Source organism: Typopeltis vanoorti, chromosome 18 (assembly GCF_054136105.1).
Source record: "Typopeltis vanoorti isolate ZY-2024b chromosome 18, IOZ_Tvanoo_1.0, whole genome shotgun sequence".
NCBI classification, from domain to species: Eukaryota; Metazoa; Arthropoda; class Arachnida; order Uropygi; family Thelyphonidae; genus Typopeltis; species Typopeltis vanoorti.
Window position 1 is genome coordinate 50,114,709 of NC_143566.1, and position 24,028 is coordinate 50,138,736.

Sequence of the window (24,028 nt, forward strand, 5' to 3'; positions counted from 1 at the left end):
AATTAAGTGTAAAAAGAGAGGAACTCTTCAATGTATTGACAAGGAAATGAGAGTTTGCCTTTCAAATATATGCCCAAACATTGAAGCAATCGCTAGGACACATCAGGCTCATGTTTCTCATAAACACAAGAATGAATAAACTTAAGGTATGTTTCATTTTATTTTTTTTTTAAATATTGCATTATTTTTTTTCTGTAATATTTGACTTATTATAACGTATTTCTCAGAAATTTGTATATAGTGCGCCTACAATTATTTGTAGGATTTTAAATGCGCCCCGACTTCAAAAAGTTTGAGAACCACTGCTCTAGATACTCCTTCACATAGGATCAGATGGAGCAAACCATCTTTATTACATAAAAGTCATTACAGGCCTGAGAGGCTATTCTTAGAATCAACATCAGCTATGAAGCACTCTCCCAACATCAACAAATATGCTTGCATTAATTTACCACAGATCTGGGAGACTATCATTTTAAAAACTAATAGCTAGACTTCTCTGAATTAACTTTATACTTATCTGACCGACAGAGGGTGCCACACAAGTAATTAAGCTAAGTAATTCTACAATTACTTAGCTTAGTGCTGTGTGCCCATCCCAGTTTCATTGTGCTCTGATGATGCTGGGCAGAACATAAACAATCGCATCCCAACAGTACAGCATCCTCAAATCTTTTACTCACCAAGCCAGGACTATAACATAGCCTTACACAACTTGTTTAGATGCTAACCAGAATACCAAATACCCCAAACCATTCTCCAATTACCCTAGCTCTCTTTGTGACCAATGACTCTTCCAAATACATAGTGAATGTAGTGGGTACTCTAGTCAATTCTGACCACAGTCTAGTGCTCATCTCCTCCCCCATGCAACAATGCTTACACAGCCACTCCCATACAAGAGTAGTTTGGCATTATAACAGTGCCAAGTGGGACAGCCTCCGCAACTTCTATGCCTCATTCCCATCGCTGGACTACTGCTTCCGACCTTCCAACCTAAGTTCGGTGCATGTGTTTGAGTTGGAAGCAGTAGTCCAACGATGGGAATGAGTGTTTCCATGCCAGTAATCCTCACCGTCATGGAAACATACATTCCCCACAGTACTCTGACCTGCCATTCCCTAACTAAACACTGGTTTTCCAAAAGATGCGCCAAGGCTGTTCAAATGAAAAACCAAACATACTATAACTGGCTGAAATCAAGAACTCCATCCTCCTTTAGAGCTTATACCCGAGCCCGAAATAAAAAAAGCAATCAACGCTTCCAAAACAGAGTTCGAAAGAGCAAAAAGCAAGAAATTAGCAGCTTGTCCAAAAGGCAGCCGAGCCTTTTGGTCTCTCGTCAAAGCAATTGGTTGTAACTTCTGCCCAACACTATTCCCATCCCATCATACCCAGATGGCTCTACTGCATCCTCACCTACAGAAAAGGCAAATCTCCTGGCCTCGTACTTAGCTTCCAATGCATGCATAATTGACAATGGCAATTTTATCCTTTTTCCAGAAAGAGATGAGTAAAATACTGTCCAAATTAAAAAAAAAAAAAAAAGTCTCCTGGCCCTAATGGCATCCTCCAATTGTCCTGAAGGTTTGTGCACCAGAACTGACTCCTGATTTATGTAGCCTGTGTATACCGTCTTATTCCACTGGTATCTATCCCACAGCCTGGCAACTGGCCTATATTCAACCTTCCCAAGAAGGGTGACAAGTCACTGATGTCCAACTACTGCCTCATTTCACTTACCTCAGTCCTGTCTAAAGTAATGGAAAAAAAATCATCAATTCCCAACTTCTACACTACCATGAAGGTGGTGTAAGAGGAAGGAAGTCTAATAAATGACTGCCAGTATGGATTACGTCACTGCCGATCAGCAGGAGATCTGCTCACATGTCACCCATCTCTGCACAAATGCCATGGAGAAGTTTGGCAAATCTCAAGTGGTTGCACTCTATCTCCAAGGCGTTTGATTGGGTCTTGCACAAGGGCTTACTAAGCAAGCTGCCATCAATTGGTCTATCCCAAGCCTCTGTAGATGGTTTGCCAGCTTTCTCTCTGGATGCACACTATGTGAGGTGGTGGATGGTTCCTTATCCTCTCACCATTCAACTAATGCCAGGGTTCCATATGGTTCTGTCCTCTCACCAACCCTCTTCCCACTATACATATCAATGACCTACTTCTGCTGACCTCCAACCCATACACAGTTTTGCCAATGACAGCACACTGAGCTCCTCCCTTTCTTTAGATAAACCTTACTCTACACAACTCATATCAATCTTCAGAACATGAACCACCACTGCCCTCAATTCTGATCTCCAAGTCAATTTTAATACTAATAAAACCCAATACTATCTTATTTCTCATAAATCTTCAGAACATGAACCACCACTGCCCTCAATTCTGATCTCCAAGTCAATTTTAATGCTAATAAAACCCAATACTATCTTATTTCTCATAAAAAAAGAACCACGTTCTCCCAGTATTATTTTTGACAACACCCAAATTTCCAGACAATTTTAAATTTCTCTTCTTGGAATTGCCTTGACATCAAGCTGCTCCTGGCATAAACACATCACACCATGGCATCATCGGTTTCTAAAAAACTACGATTTCTCTTTGGCTCAAGATGCTACTTCACCCCTGAACAGCTGTTAACTTTATACAAATCTATCCAGCCATTAAATACTGCTGTCACATATGGGATGGGGCCCCCAAAAGTTCCCTCAAAATGCTTGACTCGATACAGAGGAGAGCAATCAGACTTATTAATGACCCATCTCTTACCAACTGTTACTTTACCCCTGTTAACCTTATACAAATCACAAATCCACCCAGCCATTGAATACTGCCCCCACTTTTGCACAGATGACTGGTCTTTGTACTGTGTGTTCTACAAATATTTCCATGGAAAATGTTCATTCGAAATAGCTCCAATAATTCTCCCACTTAGTACCAAGCTGGTCAAGTGCAGCTGCTGCTCAATATCCCTTCACAGTGCACCTTGAAACTCACAGAACAAGTTTCTTCTTCTCCTCCTCCTCCTCCATCCCTGCAACTGCTGTTGTACTATGGAATGGTCTCCCCTGTTGTATTTCCCATGTCATTCAAATCAAATGTGAACAAGTACCTTCTTTCCCAAAGCACTACCCATACATGGTACTAACGTACTACAGGTTGATGAACCAACCTTTCATGTATGGGCTCAACATGAAAGAAAACCAGTGAAATATTAGTGATTTCAATAAATGTATTTTCAGCCTGTATAACTGTTGTTAGTTATACAGTTAAGCTTTATTATGGGTAAGTTCAAGTTACTTTCACTGGATACTGAAGTAGCCATTTTTTCTGTAGGGGATCTGGTGGTTTGTCTTTAACATTGCTATAATTTTTTTTCACAAGTGTGTCCTCATTGAATGGAATTTTGGAGTTGTTTCTAGAGTGAGATCACACATTGCACAACTGATGTGCTCAACAGAGAAGCAGGAGGGGGGGGGGGGGTTTGCATCCACAGTTATGCTAATATTTGTATGGCAATCTTTCATGGTATAGCTCCTTGTTCTTCAACCTGTGGTCCGCAGAAATTTCCTGACAGTCAGCCAAAAATTTATTCGTCTCTCAGAAACAATGATCCAGCCACGTATATCAAATTTTCTAACCTCTAAGCAGCAGCAGATGTTGCACTAGCTAAAAATTGTAATTTCATAACATTGGATTTAATAAATAAAATACTATCTACATTGGTTTATGTTTTTGTCTTAGCTGGTCCGCAAAATATTTCTCCGGTCCAAAGTATAAAAAGGTTGAAGAATGCAGGAAACTTAGAGCATGGACATGCAGCTGAACTGAGGAACTTGTACACATAACTCTCACACAGGGAATGCCTATATTCTTGATGAAACATGGCCTTAAAGAGTGCCTCTGCACATTACTGCTGTACTCTTAAATGAAGGAAATACTGTCCCCCCCTAGTTCAATAATAACAGTGCACGAAGTAAGCAGAGCAAGACCATCACCTACGCTGAATGTGGAGAGAAAGGGGAAGGTAGAAACTGGAGATTAAATATGGCAGTAGCCACTTCATACTTCCAAAAAAGCAGAATGGTGGTATTTCACCAGGTGCAATGAAAAGACATCTATACCTAGTTGTTCCTCCAACTTCTTGCAACTGACTAACTTCTTCAAGAAAAACCCAACAGAAGATGAACTTGGCTGAGTGTGAATGGGATAACAAAAAATTGTTTTAAACCATATTGGCATCACCTCTGATCATAGAATGAGAGGGAAAATAGAAATATATCGGTGAAAGCTGAGAGACATTTTATACACAAATAAAGATACTGTTAAGATATCAGTGGAAAAGAAATTTAAAGAAAATATACAAATGATATCAAATACATGAATGAATAAGCATTGACCTTGAAGAAGAAAAAGTAAGAAACATTCTTATTGAATCAGCAAAAATTTAAAAGAAAACAGAAGGAGCTGGACAAAGAAACTATCAGAAAAAACAATTGATTGCAGAAAGAAAAAAGAGGAACTATTGAAATCATAGTAATAAATAAGGCAATAAGGATAAATATAAAATAAGACATTAAGAAAAGAGAGGATGATATGATCCAAAAATCACTGATGAAAATGGATACATCAGAATTCTAAGAAATTACCTTTCATCTGGAAGAAAAAATATTATAGCTCTTCAAGACCAAAATGGAAGAAACTTATTTAGCAAAAACAAGAACTCATAGAAGAAGCCAAAAAATTCTACATGAACCTGTATAAAAGTGAAGATAGAAAGAAAATTTCAGAATTAACAGAAAAAATAGATTATGACAATACCTCTGATATATCTCCATTAGAAATCTTTGAAAAAGAATTAAAACAAATGAAAAATAACAGAACTGCCAGAGAGGATGGTTTAATGATTAAAGAAGGCAGAAGAAATATTCTAAAACAAGAATTGAAAGTCTTCTTCAATAGATGTATCAACAAATGAGAAAGACCCCAAATATGGAATAATGAAAATATTATTTTATTGCATAAAAAAAAAGTAAATTAAAACTAGAAAACTACAAACCTATTAGAGAAAGATGTTGAAAATTTATTTATGACTAGGTTAGACTATAATAGATTTAGTTTAATCCTTTATCCCAGTGAGAGCAAACAAAGTTTGCACCTGAAAATATCTTCAGGACTAAATATAGTGTTGTACTATCTTATCCAGTAAGTAGTGCAACACCAAGGCAACTCGTGGCAAAGGTGGAGCAAGCTACCAGGCACTTCTAACCCAGTATCTCCCATAATGCAAAACACATTTCCTATGTGGATATGTATATACTGTTATGCATTAAAGGGATTGGCCATCTACCCAGACTAGTTTCGACCTTTATTGAGGTCTCTTCAGTGGGAGCCAGGCCCAGAGCTGGAGATACCAGGCAGAAGCAGTAGCAAGTCATCTGTGCCTATGGGAGTTGCCAAAAGGTTTATCACCTTTTTTAAAAATTACTCTGGATTTAGAGAAAGATGTTGAAAATTTATTTATCACTAGGTTAGACTATAATAGATTTAGTTTAATCCTTTATCCCAGTGAGAGCAAACAAAGTTTGCGCCTGAAAATATCTTCAGGACTAAATATAGTGTTGTACTATCTTATCCAGTAAGTAGTGCAACACCAAGGCAACTCGTGGCAAAGGTGGAGCAAGCTACCAGGCACTTCTAACCCAGTATCTCCCATAATGCAAAACACATTTCCTATGTGGATATGTATACTGTTATGCATTAAAGGGATTGGCCATCTACCCAGACTAGTTTCGACCTTTATTGAGGTCTCTTCAGTGGGAGCCAGGCCCAGAGCTGGAGATACCAGGCAGAAGCAGTAGCAAGTCATCTGTGCCTATGGGAGTTGCCAAAAGGTTTATCACCTTTTTTAAAAATTACTCTGGATTTAAAAATTACTCTGGACTGAAGAGACCTCAATAAAGGTCGAAACTAGTCTGGGTAGATGGCCAATCCCTTTAATGCATAACAGTATACATATCCACATAGGAAATGTGTTTTGCATTATGGGAGATACTGGGTTAGAAGTGCCTGGTAGCTTGCTCCACCTTTGCCACGAGTTGCCTTGGTGTTGCACTACTTACTGGATAAGATAGTACAACACTATATTTAGTCCTGAAGATATTTTCAGGTGCAAACTTTGTTTGCTCTCACTGGGATAAAGGATTAAACTAAATCTATTATAGTCTAACCTAGTGATAAATAAATTTTCAACATCTTTCTCTAAATCCAGAGTAATTTTTAAAAAAGGTGATAAACCTTTTGGCAACTCCCATAGGCACAGATGACTTGCTACTGCTTCTGCCTGGTATCTCCAGCTCTGGGCCTGGCTCCCACTGAAGAGACCTCAATAAAGGTCGAAACTAGTCTGGGTAGATGGCCAATCCCTTTAATGCATAACAGTATACATATCCACATAGGAAATGTGTTTTGCATTATGGGAGATACTGGGTTAGAAGTGCCTGGTAGCTTGCTCCACCTTTGCCACGAGTTGCCTTGGTGTTGCACTACTTACTGGATAAGATAGTACAACACTATATTTAGTCCTGAAGATATTTTCAGGCGCAAACTTTGTTTGCTCTCACTGGGATAAAGGATTAAACTAAATCTATTATAGTCTAACCTAGTGATAAATAAATTTTCAACATCTTTCTCTAAATCCAGAGTAATTTTTAAAAAAGGTGATAAACCTTTTGGCAACTCCCATAGGCACAGATGACTTGCTACTGCTTCTGCCTGGTATCTCCAGGATGAGACTGAGTGGAAAAATGGCGGCTCGCGTGTTAGTGTTTTGTGTCGTGTGTTATTGATGGTGAATTGTGTATTTGACTGATAAGTTTTCAGAGATTTATGCTTATATTCATTAGTAATATCAGTTATTTGCTTGCCGCAATAAACAGGCATTTTACATTTTATTTCCCATACAAGGTAAGTCAACTGACTTCGCAAAGGCGATACGCTAGGCCTACTGCCATTAGTGTCGTTGTTGTATTTTAACATCTTGTTGCTAGTTGACGCGCCTATGCTTGATATTGCTGGTAGTCCTTTGCGGCTGCGGGATATTTTACAAAAACTTCTGCTGGCAGGTCTTTAGACCTGCGGGATATTTTATTAACGCACATACGCAACTAAATCGATATGAGCGTGCCTGACCTGGACGTATTTGCTGATCTGCTCGAAAGAGAGCCAGCTCTTGAACTCATTGATAAACTACAAAAGAAGTTCAAGTTGACATGGCCTACTAGCATGATTGACCCCGACACTATTATTGAGTCACTCGATAAAAAGCTAGCACTCAGTTTTATTAAAAAGCTCCTCAAAAAGTTTGAACGGGATTGGCCCGGCTACTTAAATTTGTATTCCTCACCTGAAGTTGAAGTTGAGGAAAATGAAGACTCCCCACAAGTGGAGGAAAAACTCAATCTAGTTGTCTCTACCTCTAATCCTTCTGATCAAGAAGAAACTCACGCACGTAAGAAGAGAAAAATTCTTGCTGCTGAATCAACAAATGTTGTTGGTATGGAAGAGGATGTTCCCATTTCAGATCCCTCTGTTTCCCACAATGAAAAGGTGCCACCGATTATCCTAAGGGAAAAGCAGAGATGGACAACACTCAGAACCATCATGGCAAATTCACAAATTCATTACACGTCTGCTAAAAATGCAGACGAGGGAATACGAATTCAGCCCACCACGGTGGCTGACTATAGAAACCTTACAAAGGAACTGGATACTAGAGGAACCCAATATCACACATTTTCACTTGCCTCTGAAAAAAATCTGAAAGTAGTCTTACGAGGAGTCTCTGAGGATATTGACACAGATGAAATAGTTACTGACCTTAACCTACAGGAACTACCCCCCATAAAGGTCACTAGAATGTTTAGATCAAATAAGACACCTATGCCTTTAGTCTTAGTAGAAATTCATAACATCTACAAAGACATTTATAATTTAAAATCAATCTGTGGACTCAAAATCACCACAGAACCATTGAGAAAGAAATCATCTTCTGGGCAGTGCCACCGGTGCCAAAAATTTGGCCATGCCCAGAAGCTATGCAAAGCTCAGTTCAGATGCGTAAAATGTGGCGAGAATCACCCCACAAACACCTGCGCCAAGCCAAAAACCACCCCGGCTAAGTGCGCTAATTGTGGGGGTCCCCACCCTGCTAATTATAGAGGGTGTATGCATCATCCCAAAAACAGATGGAATGATCCCAGTCATCAATCTACCTCGTCATCTAATGCGAGAGTTCCTGAAGCTCAGGCTACTCAGTTCTCCAAGAGTGAGAACATGACAACTGGTGCTCGCCCATCATTAACTGAGCCCCTTAAGAAAACGAATCTTCAACATCAAGTAAGAACATATGCTGATGTGGCCCGCTCCAAACAGATAGTACAAACCCAGAACCGGAATACTCCACACTCAAATCTATCAGCTGTTATCACCTCTTCTCTTGCAAACATGCTCCAGGATTTCAGCAACTCAAATCCATCCTTAAGTGTCACAAAAAGATTCCTACAGCAAACCCAATCCATATTATCTGCACTCTCTGATGCATAGGAAAAAAATCGTCCCAAACTCTCTTAGGATTATCGGTTGGAATGCCAACGGTATAAAAAACAAACTATTAGAAATCCAGGAATTTAATAATAGATACAACCCAGATATACTGCTAATTAATGAAACTCACCTGAGGCCTGCTGACACCCTGAAAATCAGAGGGTATCAGATTTACAGAAACGACAGGCTTGGGTATAGAGGTGGAGGTACAGCCACTCTTATCAAAAGCTATATCAATCATCACTCAATAACCAACCCTACTACCACCAACCTCGAAATCACAGGAATCAATGTTCTCACAAACTCAATTGGGAACCTCAAAATTTTTTCTGCTTACAACCCTCCATTAAAGACATTATTGACCTCAGATCTGGATGCCATCCTTGGAGTAAAAGGACCGATCATCATCGCTGGAGACCTCAATGCAAAGCATCCTGCTTGGAACAGTAAATCCACTAACAAAAATGGTCGTATCCTTTCTAGCTACACAGGATTAAACCATGCTGTTGTGGCTGGACCTACCGAACCAACTCATCTCAGTACATCTGGCACTGCTGACATCTTGGATATAGCCATCCTGCAAGACATTAAACTACAGTACAGCCTTACATCACTAAACGAGCTGTCGTCGGATCACAACCCAATTCTACTGCAATTGGGAGAACAAGAATGCCTGTCTCCTCCTCATTCAGGCATATCGTGGGAGAGATTGTCTAAAGCACTTCGGGATCAAATAGGACCCGTCCCACACATATGCACACCAGAAGATGTGGATTCTGCAGTGACTAGCCTCACCCAACAGATTAAGTCCGCTATAATGGTTGCAACCTTCCAGAAACCTGTTCCCAAGCCTGATCGTTTGCCTGAGGACATTATGGACCTGATCAGAGAGAAGAACAGAGCTAGGAAGAGATTTCGTAACACTCGCGCTCCTCAGGATAAGACAGTGCTTAATAGATTGAATGGAGCAGTAAGAGATGCACTTAAAACGCATAGAAACGAAGTTTGGGATAAAAAGTTAGCCTCTATCTCACCTATTGATCACTCTATCTGGGGCCTACTGAGAAACATCAAAAACAAAAACAGATCCCTCCCCCCTATAATCTCAAACCAGGGCCTAATCCACACAGATGCAGATAAGGCAGAAGCCATACTTAAAAATCTTGAGGATCAGTGCAAACCATCTTATAACAACATTGATTTCAATCATCTGTATAAAATCCACAGACAGGTTAGACATGCACTAAACCTCCCGGATACCAGTGCTGATCATATTGCACCCGCATCACCTGTTGAATTATATGATATTATTAAAAAACTTAAGAACAATAAAGCTCCTGGACCAGACAGCATCTCAAACAGGGTGATCAAGCTGCTGCCTCGAAAAGCTATAGTGCATCTGACCAGTATAATAAATGCAATCTTAAGACTTCACTATTTTCCTTCCACCTGGAAACTGGCTGATGTGATTCCTATACATAAGCCAGGCAAAGACCCACACTTACCGCAGAATTATCGTCCAATCAGTCTCATCTCCAACCTGGGTAAGATTGCAGAGAAGGTCATCCTCTCACGACTCCAAACCTCAATAAATGACCTAAACATCCTCCCTAAAGAACAGTTTGGTTTTCGGCAACACCATAGTACTACCCAGCAAATCCATAGAATTGTGGAATATATCATCACCAGCTACAACTGGCGCCAGTACACAGGAGCTGTTTTCCTAGACCTATCTAAAGCATTTGATAAAATCTGGCATTTTGGACTCCTGCACAAACTTATCTCAGCCGGCATCTCACTAAAAATGGTTCATCTAATCCGTTCATATCTTCAGAATAGAACAATGCAAGTTAAAATTAACGGTTCTATATCGTCCCAGCGCCATATCTTTGCTGGAGTGCCACAGGGATCTCTACTGGCTCCATTGCTGTTTTCTGTATACATGTCAGACATCCCTCACAATCCGATGACTTCCATTTTAGCGCTGTATGCGGACGATACGGCAATACTAACCAGATCCCTCAGACCCCACTTCGTTACTAGAAAGCTTCAAGAAAACATTCTAAAGCTGGAGGGTTGGTTCTCTAGGTGGAGATTGGAAGTCAACCCCCTGAAAAGCTCAGCGGTTCTTTTCTCAAAAAGGCCAATGTCTCCTGCAGGAGATGTGTTACTATTCAATACTAAAATTCCCTGGCAGACAGAAACAAATTACCTGGGTGTAATTCTCGACAAAAAGCTATCTTTCAACCAACATATCAAGTCTGCATGTGCAAAAGCATCTAAAGCCATAGCTCAGATTTACCCGCTAATTAATAGAAATAGCAAGCTCAGCAACAGAATCAAATTGCAACTTTACCAGATGACGATTCGTCCCATAATCACCTATGCCTCTCCAGCCTGGAGCCACACCTCTAACGCTAACATTATCAAGATTCAGCGTGTGCAGAACAAGTGCTTGAGAATGATTCTGAACGTCCCGTGGTATGTTAGAAACAGCCAGCTCCATAGAGACACAAATATTCCATATATTCTCTCTTATCTACAATCCTTAGCTTCCAAGTTTTTTCTAAAGACGTCCACACACCCCAATGATTTGATTCAACAAGCTGCAGCATATGAGCCAACGGACATATTCAAATATAGAAGACCAAAAACTATATTAGCCTCCTATAACGATGCATAATCTCCATGCCCATTCAGGGCGAGCAAACTGCTCGTAAATTTTACCCTCACTGTAACCACGACAGATAGCGGGGAATATGAAAAGCATCTTGCTTCACCCTTAAAGACATAAATGTCAATTGTCAATTGTCAATTGGTATCTCCAGCTCTGGGACTGGCTCCCACTGAAGAGACCTCAATAAAGGTCGAAACTAGTCTGGGTAGATGGCCAATCCCTTTAATGCATAACAGTATACATATCCACATAGGAAATGTGTTTTGCATTATGGGAGATACTGGGTTAGAAGTGCCTGGTAGCTTGCTCCACCTTTGCCACGAGTTGCCTTGGTGTTGCACTACTTACTGGATAAGATAGTACAACACTATATTTAGTCCTGAAGATATTTTCAGGCGCAAACTTTGTTTGCTCTCACTGGGATAAAGGATTAAACTAAATCTATTATAGTCTAACCTAGTGATAAATAAATTTTCAACATCTTTCTCTAAATCCAGAGTAATTTTTAAAAAAGGTGATAAACCTTTTGGCAACTCCCATAGGCACAGATGACTTGCTACTGCTTCTGCCTGGTATCTCCAGCTCTGGGCCTGGCTCCCACTGAAGAGACCTCAATAAAGGTCGAAACTAGTCTGGGTAGATGGCCAATCCCTTTAATGCATAACAGTATACATATCCACATAGGAAATGTGTTTTGCATTATGGGAGATACTGGGTTAGAAGTGCCTGGTAGCTTGCTCCACCTTTGCCACGAGTTGCCTTGGTGTTGCACTACTTACTGGATAAGATAGTACAACACTATATATTTAGTCCTGAAGATATTTTCAGGCGCAAACTTTGTTTGCTCTCACTGGGATAAAGGATTAAACTAAATCTATTATACAAACCTATTAGTTTGTTATCTCACATTTATAAGCTTTTCACTAGAATTATAACCAATAGATTAGAAACAAGACTTGATTCAATACAACCCTCTGAACAAGCAGGTTTTTCAGAAAGAACTTAAATATACCAATAGATCATATTCAATCAATAAGCCTGCTTATTGAAAAATGCAATGAATACCACCTTCCTTTTCACGTTGCCTTCATAGATTTTTAAAAAAATTTTCTGATCGCATAAAAAACATCATCAATAATAGAAGCTCTTAGAGATTATGGCATTGAAAAACAATTTATTGACATAATAAAATATATGTATGGAAATGCCACATCAAATAAGCAAAAAATTTCACATAAATCAAGGAATAAGGCAAGGGGACACCATTTCTCCCAAACTCTTCACATTAATACTGGAACTTATAAGTAATTTAAAATGGTCCAATAAAGAAGTCACTATTAATCGAATTAAATAACCTAAGATGTAGGTGCCTCTGATATTTAGAGGATCTGGGAGACTTTTATCTTATGTAAAAAAAACCATTTATCTTAATAGATTAAATGTGTTATTTTCTATTATTTCTTAGCACACTGTAACAATTGTATTTTAAGAGGTGATCCACTGAACATTTAGCTTGTATTCCATTCCTATTACTGTTACAGACACTGAAGATGTACTATTAATTTTAGTATGAAATATCTTGTTGAGAGGCTTATACGCTGGTTAGACATAATAACTAATATTTAAGGAATTGACAGCGTATACTGGAAATATAGATTAAATAAACTTTAATATACACTTTCCGATATTTCGGCGAACGTCACGTTGCCATCTTCTTGGGAACTTACTAAAAAGACACGTGCACACAAGTACTAATACAACAAATGAGACTGAGGCTAGGATGCTAGCGTTTTCCTAAAGTCCTGATGGTGCCCCCTGGCGGGCTATATTGGTAGTTCTTGGCCTTTGGGCTGAAGTTCTTTTGATAAACGTTTCCCAAATTTGGGGCAGTTTCATGCATCCAAATTTGTTGAGGTTTGGCATGTTCCTAAGGGCCGAGGCTGATTCCATGAATAGTCTTTCATACTTGAACTTGCTGCGGTGTATTACTGTGGCTTTCTTCCATCTTATTCTGTGGCGAGTATCCAGAGCGTGGTCTGCAAGCCCAGAGTGGCTGTACTGGTGAAATCGGATGTAATCCTTGTGTTCTGAGATTCTGATATTTGCTGTCCTGCCTGTTTGGCCAAAGTAGGACAGTTTACAGCTGCAAGGGACCTGGTATACACCATGTAGGTCTAGGGGAAGTGGTTGGTCTTTGGTGGAGCGGATAAGGGATGCCAGTTTTCTACGTGGTCTGTAACAGGTGGTCAAGTCATGTTTTTTTAAGATTTTATTGATTTTTTTCTGAGGTGCCTCTGATGTAGGGAATAGTGATGGATTTAGAGTGATCTTTTTTGTGAAGGGGAGGGGGTGGTGGGTTGTGGATAATTGGGTTAAGTATTTTTTGGATTTTTTGGAGGGGGTAGCCGTTGGCTGAGAAATTTTCTCAGCCAACGGCTACCCCCTCCAAAAAATACTTAACCCAATTATCCACAACCCACCACCCCCTCCCCTTCACAAAAAAGATTACTCTAAATCCATCACTATTCCCTACATCAGAGGCACCTCAGAAAAAATCAATAAAATCTTAAAAAAACATGACTTGACCACCTGTTACAGACCACGTAGAAAACTGGCATCCCTTATCCGCTCCACCAAAGACCAACCACTTCCCCTAGACCTACCTGGTGTATACCAGGTCCCTTGCAGCTGTAAACTGTCCTACTTTGGCCAAACAGGCAGGACAGCAAATATCAGAATCTCAGAACACAAGGATTACATCCGATTTCACTAGTACAGCCACTCTGGGCTTGCAGACCACGCTCTGGATACTCGCCACAGAATAAGATGGAAGAAAGCCACAGTAATACACCGCAGCAAGTTCAAGTATGAAAGACTATTCATGGAATCAGCCTCGGCCCTTAGGAACATGCCAAACCTCAACAAATTTGGATGCATGAAACTGCCCCAAATTTGGGAAACTTTTATCAAAAGAACTTCAGCCCAAAGGCCAAGAACTACCAATATAGCCCGCAAGGGGGCACCATCAGGACTTTAGGAAAACGCTAGCGTCCTAGCCTCAGTCTCATTTGTTGTATTAGTACTTGTGTGCACGTGTCTTTTTAGTAAGTTCCCAAGAAGATGGCAACGTGACGTTCGCCGAAATATCGGAAAGTGTATATTAAAGTTTATTTAATCTATATTTCCAGTATACGCTGTCAATTCCTTAAATATTAGTTATTATATGAAATATCTGTCCTTTTACTAATTAAAGATATCACTGTGGCTTTTACGTGTTGTTTTATTATTTAACCTAAGATTTGCTGATGATATTCTTATTATTGCAAACAATATGAAAGATTAAAAAAAAAAAAAAATGATAGAAGATCTAACAAATAAATCAACAGAAATTGGTTTAGACATTAATTCTGAGAAAACCAAAATAATGTCAAACCGAAAAGGATATGATGAAAGACACAACGTTATTAAAGTAAACAATAAAGAAATTGAAATAGTAGATGAGTATGTATACTTAGGAAAATTGTTAACAATGAAGAAACAAGGAGTCATGGAAGAAGTGAAAAGAAGAATAGGAATGGGATAGTCAGCTTTTGGAAAATTGAAGAGATTTTTAAACAGCAAAATAAAACTGAGAACAGAGAAAGATTGTTCAACTAATGTGTATTGCCTGATATGACATATGGAGCAGAAACTTGGCCAATCAAAAAGGAAATAATAGATAAAATATACAAAAACAGAAAGCTGAATGGAAAAATGTCTGCTAAACATAAAACTCAAAGATAAAATTAAAAATGAAGAAATAAGAGCGAAAACAAAATTTTTAAGTATTGGAGAAAACATACTTCGAAAGAAATGGAAATGGGCAGGACACATTACAAGACTCAAGGACAATAGATGGAGAAAAGTTATACTGGAGTGGCAGTCATATGATACACGAAAAACAACTGGAACTCCTTGGCACCAACACACTCAGGATAAAAACAGGGAGAAATGGGAGACACCTATAGCCAGAAATGACTATAAAAAAGGTTTAAAAGAAGAAGAGAAGATATGCTTTCAAGGCAGCAATACTCACCTTGCCAGAGTCCAATTTATGAAAACAGGCCATAGCATGGAAAGTTGGAGTTGGCTGGGAGAGGCTATGTATTGCACAATCACTAGCCCATAATGGTACTTTTAGCACTGCTGTAGTGACAAAGTAGTAGTATGAGGGTGGTCTGAATAGATCTCGGCCTCGACCATAGATGGCAACACTATCGGCAAGATTTTTCTTTTCTAAGTTGGTACATCTGTTATAAGCAACCACATGAAATCACAAGTCATTCTATCAAGTAGTTTGTTTTATACAGCTGTCTGAAGCAAGTGTTATCTGTATCCCTTGAAATGGATAAAATTGAGTATCATTCAGTTATAAAATTCTTTGTAAAAGAAAGTTTAATTTAAAGCCAAAAGAAATTCATTCAAAGTTCATAAAAGTTTATAGGCACTCTTCTCCTTCGTTTTTGACAATTAAGAAATGGGCTGCCAAGATTAAACATGGCCCTACCAGCCTTGAAGATGATCCACATGAAGGACGTCCAAAAAGTGTAACACCACCAGAAATCATTGATCAAGTGCATGATATGGTATTGGATGACTGGCGAGTCAAAGTGCATGAAATTGCTGAGATTATAGGCATTTCAAAAGAATATGTAGGATATCTTTTGCATGAAGAATTGCAAATGAAAAAGCTTTGCACAAGATGGGTGCCTCACTTGCTCACAGCAGACCAAAAACGCATTCACATGAAAATCTCTGAACAGTGCTTGGAGCATTTTAACAAGAATAAAACTGATTTTGTGCGTCGATTTAATACTATGGATGAGACTTGGATTCACCGTTACACACGAAACCAAACAGCAATCAAAACAGTGCACGGAAGCCAGTTGTTCGGTGTCAAAGAAAACAAATTCTGTTCCATCAGCAGGAAAGGTCATGGCATCGATGTTTTGGGATGCTGCATTTTGTTTATCAATTATCTTGAAAAGAGTAAAACAATAACAGGGGAATATTATTCCAATCTTTTAACCAGACTAGATGAAAAAATTCGTGAGAAAAGACCCAGTTTGCAGAAGAAAAAAATCATCTTTCATCAGGACAATGCACCTGCCCACAAAGGTGTTTTGGCAATGGGAAAGTTAAGGGATCTGCACTATGAATTGTTGGAACATCCACCCTATTCTCCAGATTTGGCTCCCTCTGACTTCCATCTCTTCTCAAAACTAAAACTCTTCCTCGCTGGTCAGCGTTTTTCTTCGAATCAAGAAGAGATTGCAGCTGTAGAGGGGTATTTTGCAGATCTTACTGAAAACCACTACAGGGACGGGATAATGGCACTGGAGCATCACTGGAATGTATTAGTCTTAAGAGAGATTATGTTGAAAGATAAAAATAATTTTGAAATTATAAATTCGTTTTTTCATTGTTAGGCCGAGAATGTTTCAGACCACCCTCGTAGTAGTTGTAGAAATTGTAGCTAACCTCTGTGATAATATCGATTACTCCATCTTGAGGTCATTGCTATTTTCACTCTTCTTGTTCATTTAAATAAGTAACTGAAATAATTCTTGCAGAATAAAGGCATTAATTCCACTAAAAATCCCAGATTTTTAGTGGATTAGTGCTCCATTCTCGTAAACCTTGGTTTTCCAACAAGTTTGCCAAGCAGTCCAAGAAAAGGCATGCCACAAGTAGCTCAACAAAACCTAAACTCTGGCTTCACATTCAGCCTACATTACAGCATGAAATAGTTACAAAAAAGAGAACTAGCAATTTTAAATTAAACTCTGAATGGGCCAAGTGCAAAAATGTTCTAATGCCAGTCTCATCTGGTCTAATAAGTCTTCTGGTCCTTGGCCAAGGCCACAACTTTTGGCTATCTATGTTTCCAGTTTTCCCACATTCAGATGTTACTATTGTAACATTACCCAAAGACAAGACTGACTGGCATTATTCTTCTCTTGAAATGATGATTAATGGAAGTATCAGAAAAAGCTTTAGACTGAATATCCTTCCCTAGTTGTGTCTAAAAACTTGCACTCCAGAATTAACAGCTATTCTATGTTGTCTTTATATCTTTCATACTTAAGCTGTTTTCTATTTTACAACATAGAAAACAATTGCATATTCAATCCTTTCCAAAGAAAGGAGATAAAATCATACATCAAACTATCATCTCACTGCACTTATCAATTTTGCTGAAAGCATCACTTGGAAACCAACTAGTTAATCAGTGACTACCATATGGATTTCATCATCCTCAGTCCAGAATTAATATCCATCTTCATATCTTTCATACTCATCTATCATCTATTTTACAGCAGAGAAAATATCTCATGTAAACCATACATCAAGCTATAATCTTACTGCACTCATCAATTTTGCTGAAAATAGTGGAGAAAAATCAACAGTCAACTTTTCCATCACTTGAAAGCCAACCAGTTAATCAGCAATCACCATATGGATTTTGTCAACCTCAGTCCCTTGCAACATTGCCTGAAGAGCTGAAATATGAAAATATTTATAGAAACTCGAGTGGTTGCTCTAGATACATCCAGGGCATTTGATCAGGTGTGACTATCATGTACAGTCAAGTACCACATTATGGTCTGCATTCTATCCTTTGTAACTGGAGTACAAACTTCCTTCAATTGGTCACTTTCTCTCCTATACTTTCTACCAATACTGCACTCATTTATCACTGCACTATCATCTCGTTGCAGTCATCAAATTTGCTGAACATAGAGGAAAAAATCATCAACAGTCAACTTCTCCATCACTTAACCAGGCATTATTCTTCTTCGGAAATGATAACCAATGCAAGTATTCCCCCCCCCCCCCACACACACACACATACACTTTATGGAAAGCACAGAGCTCTGGGTACTCCAGGGATATGTAATTTCACAAAACTTTTCCTATTCATAAATGATCTTATGATCATTTCATAGTTTCATTAATGACAGTATGTTTCATTCCTCTTTTTATTTGGAAAAACTTGCAGCTTGAATATCCCAAATCAAAAACTTTTACAATAAGCAAGGCGTTAAACACTCAGCCCCTTGCCACATTTCAGTGAGGTGAGAACAACCTTGTCAACTTCAATGCTGCTATGAAAACACAGTCCTGTCTCATTTCATGAAAGAAAGATCACATTTTACACCCCTCCACACATGATGTTTGATAATATCCAGAAGAGAGAGCAATCTATTAATTGCTGACTGGTCTCTCAGAGACTCGCTTGTCACTTTATTCATAGCCAATCTGCTTCTGCCATTTATTAACCAGTAGATCTAGTAGGATTAAACAATAATATAGTTTCTTAGCAATTTTAATTTAATTTGTAATCAAGTGAAAAAACTTTCCACAACTCTGATCTGGAGTATTTTAATAATAAGGTGATATACTTTTTTTTTAATACTGGTATATGAGAAATATATGATTTGTGCATCATTGATATCTCTTCTGAATCCAGCTCTTGCTGATGAGACCTCAATATAGATTGAAACCAGTCTGGATAGTGGTGTAAATTGTAATTTTTCTAATACATAGACTTTTTACAGAAGGAACACATCCTAAAAATCTTGTACAAATATTTCTATTTTGTTATGTTAGATTATTGTATAAAGAGTATGATAAGCCCAAAGGGAATTAACTCGCTCATTGTTTAAGAAAAAGATGTAGAATTGTTGAAGGCAAAGGCTTGATCGGTAGATTCTTTGATAGTTGTTTACAAGTTCAATCTCAGGTGACCTTCAAGGTCATTACAGAAAGGGGTGCCGTGAATCAAAAGGAAGTTCCGAAGGTCACAAAATCGGATTAAAGACATGAAGAGGAAAAACAAGGAAGTCAGCAAAAGTTCGAGAATCATGAGTCACGAAATATTGTCTGGGCTTCTCATAACTATATGCAAGATTTGCATGGGAACATAAGGGGTTCCAAAAACTTAACCCAAAGTTGAGGGGTGCAGGTGGATATAATGCATGGATCTTAAGAGACGAGGACTTTTTTTTCATCTTGGGAAATCTTGACCACGTGAGTTCGAGATCGAGAGGGGTCGCTAGTCAGAGGGAGGAAGACAGAGGTCCGTCCACCGAGAGCTGCTCCAGTTCACAGTCGAGGATATCCGGAGGCGATCAAATAAGGAGAAATCTAGTCAAGTCAGTCCTAAAACTCTGCCGCTCTATTGAGTCCAAGCATGCCCCGACCACCATAGTTCTTCACTGGGCCGTTCAAGACACTGGAAAATCTCTCCTCATATCCCGCTAGTTAACGTGATGACTCATCAGTGCTCTGTGACTCCAAAGGAAGAATTCCAAAACACGGAGCAGAGAGGGAACCTTGAAACGCCGAATCGAACAGAGAAGGAAAGTATACACAAGGCAGGAAGAAACCCATGTGAGTCTGTCTATTTGTTTAATTTTTGATGCAAGAGAATCCCCCAATGAACTGATAAGGCAATAATAACTTACATGTGAATAATGCTAGTGGGGGTGTGTAACTATAAACGGATGTGAAACTGAGCACAGTTAATTTCCCGAAAGGCAATTTGGGCTAAGTGATTAGATTGATAACTATATGTATTCATGATAATTCTATGTTAGTGTGTTTACCTGTTGTTTATGTCATAAGATTGATTAAGGAATTCTTAGGAGTTAAGAATTCTGCTGATGTGATTATTAATATTTAATTAAGTGGTTATGAGAGATTACCTTGAGAGTTATATAAGATGAATAATTGAAACTGAAATATGGTAATTGTATGCACTTGTAATATCTGTATGTAAATGTAATTATTTGTTGTTTGTGATGTAAATTTGGTTGTTGAGATTAAGTGAGCGAATATGAGAGGATATCTTAAGTGTTACACTTAATTGCATGATTGAAACTGAGATTTTTTGAGGGCGATCTCTCCTGATTTTTTGTACTGTGAACAATTATTCAATTAGTCATTAAATATGCTTGTTTATTATTATACGAAGGTGTCATCTGATTTATCTTTTGTAATGCACCTGATCCAAAAAACTTAATTCGATCCTAAAAGCAGGAACCATAAGATAAGAAGTGAGTTAAGATAGAGAACGCATTTGAAGCCATGACTACAAACCTTGGCCAAGAAAGGATATATAACTGATTAATTAGAATCTACTGGAGGTACGAATGTCTTCTTTTGCCATTAGGAGAACTTTAGTGGCGCAGTCATTAATAAATTTCTAGAGATCTCCGGCATAAGGAAGAAATACCGAAAGTAGAACTTAAGGATTAGGGTAAATAGAGTAGCAAGATAAAGATAAGAATAAATAAAGGAATTTACGAAATTAAGTAATAGGTGAGTAGAGTAAAAACATTTATGATAGAGCAATTGAAATAACGAAAAGCCGACAGAACAACAACAAAAGACAAAGAAAAGAAAACTATATATTTTACAGTGGCACTCTCATAATGCATAGCATTATGCACATCTAAAAGGAAATGTGATCTGCATTATGGGATTGAGGTAATTGATGTGAAGTCAACCTCTATATACAAGCAGCCTAGTCATGAAGATACATCATGCACAAACTGTTTGCTTGGATAAAGGATTAAACAAGAATATAATTTCTTTGCAAGTTTAATTTAACTAGCAGATCTGTTAATATCTGCTTTGAGGAACATAAACTACATTTGCAATCATCTGCATGGCAAATGAGGAATGAAATTCACTATTTTTGGAAAAGTGGCTTTCATTCTCACTCTTACACTCCTCTAACTTCAATAACTGTGGCTGCATTTGCCAAAGATCTGGGAGACAGTCACATTTAGTTTTGACTTCTGAATTAACTTTGTTTTCATCTGCCCCAAGAAGATATCAATGACAGGACATTATTTCCTTTTCAGTTTTTTTACAATTTGAAGTGTTTTTATAGGCATTTATCTGGCTGCTGTGTGTTTTTATCACAAATGCAATTTGTGATAAAAACACACAGCAGCCAGATAAATGCCTATAAAATATGCTGGTTAGAATTTCATGAAATTAGTTCTTCCTTAGCTTTCTGAACCACTGCAAGTACCAACTTTTTCCATTCCTTTTGTCTTGAGGTCATAAAGTCAAGTTTAGGATTCTCATCTCAGGTAATGAGATGGGAATCCACCACCCACCTTTGGACACATATCACAGAATGGTACAGAAAAACTGACATGGATGCTCTTGACATTTCTAGGACATCTGACTGTATCTGGTATAAAAGTCTACTCAGTAAACTACCATTTTATGGTCTGGCTGCTACTATTTGTGATTAGGTTGCCAGCTTTCTCATTGATTGTTTGTGTTGTGGTAGATGGCTTCCTCTCAGATTTCCTCACCGATGCTAAAGCACTCCAGGGCTCTGTACTTTCATCCACTCCCTTCCTCCTATAGTTAAAAAATAGCTTTCTCTCCTTGCCCTCAAATCCTATTCATAATTTTGATTATGACAGCATTACATTCCTCTTTGTTTGACAACCCTTGTAGTACACAATCATTAGAAGCTTCAGGATTTTAAATAACCAACCAAATGCCTTAAACTCTGATTTCTTTGCTATCCTTCAGTGGGGTGAGGATAATCTTGTGAACTTCAGTGTTACAAAAACATAGTCCTATCTTATTTCTCATCAGAAAAAATCTTGCTTCACTTTCCTCTTACTCTTGATAATGTGTATCTCTAAGATTTATGTTTTAATATATTTAAGCAATGCCTTAGGCAACCAAAATGAGATCTACTGGAGACCATACAAATTGCAGATTAATCTGGAAAAATGGTTTTGGTAGGAAGCTAATAATAGTGTAAACTTAACTGCTGGACTATTGTAGTATATGCTTTTTGAGGATATATATATATCAGGAAATGAGAAATATTTTGGAAAATAATTTTAAAAATTATCATACCTCATGCTCAGTAATATTTATAAGAAGTTCTGATTCCAAAAACTGCTCTAAAATATATTTTGGTGCCATATCAACTAGAGCCTGAAATGCATAAATTAATTCATGATAAAACCTTTCATTATGTCTATGTAAATGCATATACACAATATCTGATCAAAAATACCAGATGCCTGCTCATCTCAACTATCACTCTACTAAGAAAGGAATTAATATGGAGCTGGTCCACTGTTTGCTATAACAGCTTTCTGGGAAGACTCCACTAAATTCTAGTACACTGCTACAGTTAGTTCCCTTCCATTCTTCCAGAACAGCATTAGTGATGTTGGTCACTGATTTCAGGTGATTAATGGCTTGCAATTGCCATTCCAATTCATCCTACAGGTATTCAATGGGGTTGAGATCATGGCTCTGTGCAGGCCAGTCAAGTTCTTCAACACCTATCTCATCAAACCATTCCTGCAATGACCTTGCTCTGTGGATCAAGAAATTATCATGTTGATACAGGAAAGGGGCTTTACAAACTGTTTTCATAAAGTTGGAAGCACAAAATTGTCGAGAATGCCATAGGCCACAGACATTCTCAGCCACTGAATAAGGGGTCCCAGTCTAAATCTTGAAAAACACCCCCAGACCATGATGCCTCCTCCACCAAACTTCACAGTTGCCATAACATGTTCAGGCAAGTAACATTCTCCTGGTATCTGCCAAATCCAGACTCATTCATATTGGACTGCTAGATGCTTCGCTATCTAGCAGGCCAATTCATCACTGTAGAAAGCATGTTCCCACTGTGCCACAGTCCAATGGCAGCAAGCTTTGCACTACTTCACCTAACACTGACATTGCTCTTGTTGATGTTGGCTTGTGTGCTATAGTGCAGTCATGCCAATCCATTTTCTTCAGCTCCTGACAAAGAGCTTCAGCACTCAACAGTCCCTTTCCGTAATTTTATGTGGCTTACTGGGTTGTAATTGTGCAGTTGTTGCTTCTAGGCATTTCCATTTCACAATACCTTCACTTACAGATGATCAAGGAGCTGCAATAAGACAGATAGTGTCTCGTCAAAAATCATAAGCTTTTCAGTATAGTCCATTTTACTGTTAATGCTTGTCTATGAAGAATGCAGAACTGTTTTGCTTCTTTTTATACCTCTATGAGCCATGGTTGTGATATATGTAGCATCTGGATATTTTTGACCAGGCAATTTATTCGATTTATTTATTCAATCAGAAATTAAGTCTTAAAATTCTGGTTAATATATAATGAAAAAAATAAAAAGAGAAAATAATAAGCATCTTTAGAATTCAGTTAACATGTAAAGTCAGGAATAAAATTGATTTTTTATCAAATAGTAAAAATCAAATTTATTTTGAACTATATATATATTGAACAGTTCCAATAAATATACCCTTCACGTTCATAGAAACCACATCACCTTACATAAATATAGTTTTTAGTAGTTAAATGGTCATTTTCATTGGTTTATCATTAGATATTTCATTGTATTGCATCATCTATCATTTCTGTGTGTTTCTGCATAATGTGTTGCTGCTATTGCATCAGAATTTTTTTTATACTATAAATACACAACAAGAGCTAGTTTTCGCATTTTAATGCTGAGATCACTATGGCTAGTTGTGTGCAGTTAACACCTTGCAGAAAAAGTGCGAGTCAAGCTTTGAATAGAGAAGGCTATTCCTCTCGTGAAATAGCTAAAAGGGTGTCCTGTAGTCAATCAACTGTGGTATGGCTGCTGTTGTAAGTGATGGAAACTGGATCTGCTGAATGGAA

The 24,028-nt window shown here is 38.2% G+C and overlaps 1 protein-coding gene across 2 annotated transcripts in view; it reads right to left on the bottom strand.

Moving 5' to 3' along the window:
- Polr2E (DNA-directed RNA polymerases I, II, and III subunit Rpb5) overlaps positions 1-24,028 on the bottom strand; it is a 128,069-nt gene that overhangs the window by 24,925 nt on the left and 79,116 nt on the right. For both annotated transcript variants that reach the window (XM_090408393.1, XM_090408394.1), the window contains exon 5: positions 22,238-22,318. In XM_090408393.1, the coding sequence (XP_090264519.1) occupies positions 22,238-22,318 (81 nt within the window). The remainder of the gene's footprint in view (positions 1-22,237; positions 22,319-24,028) is intronic.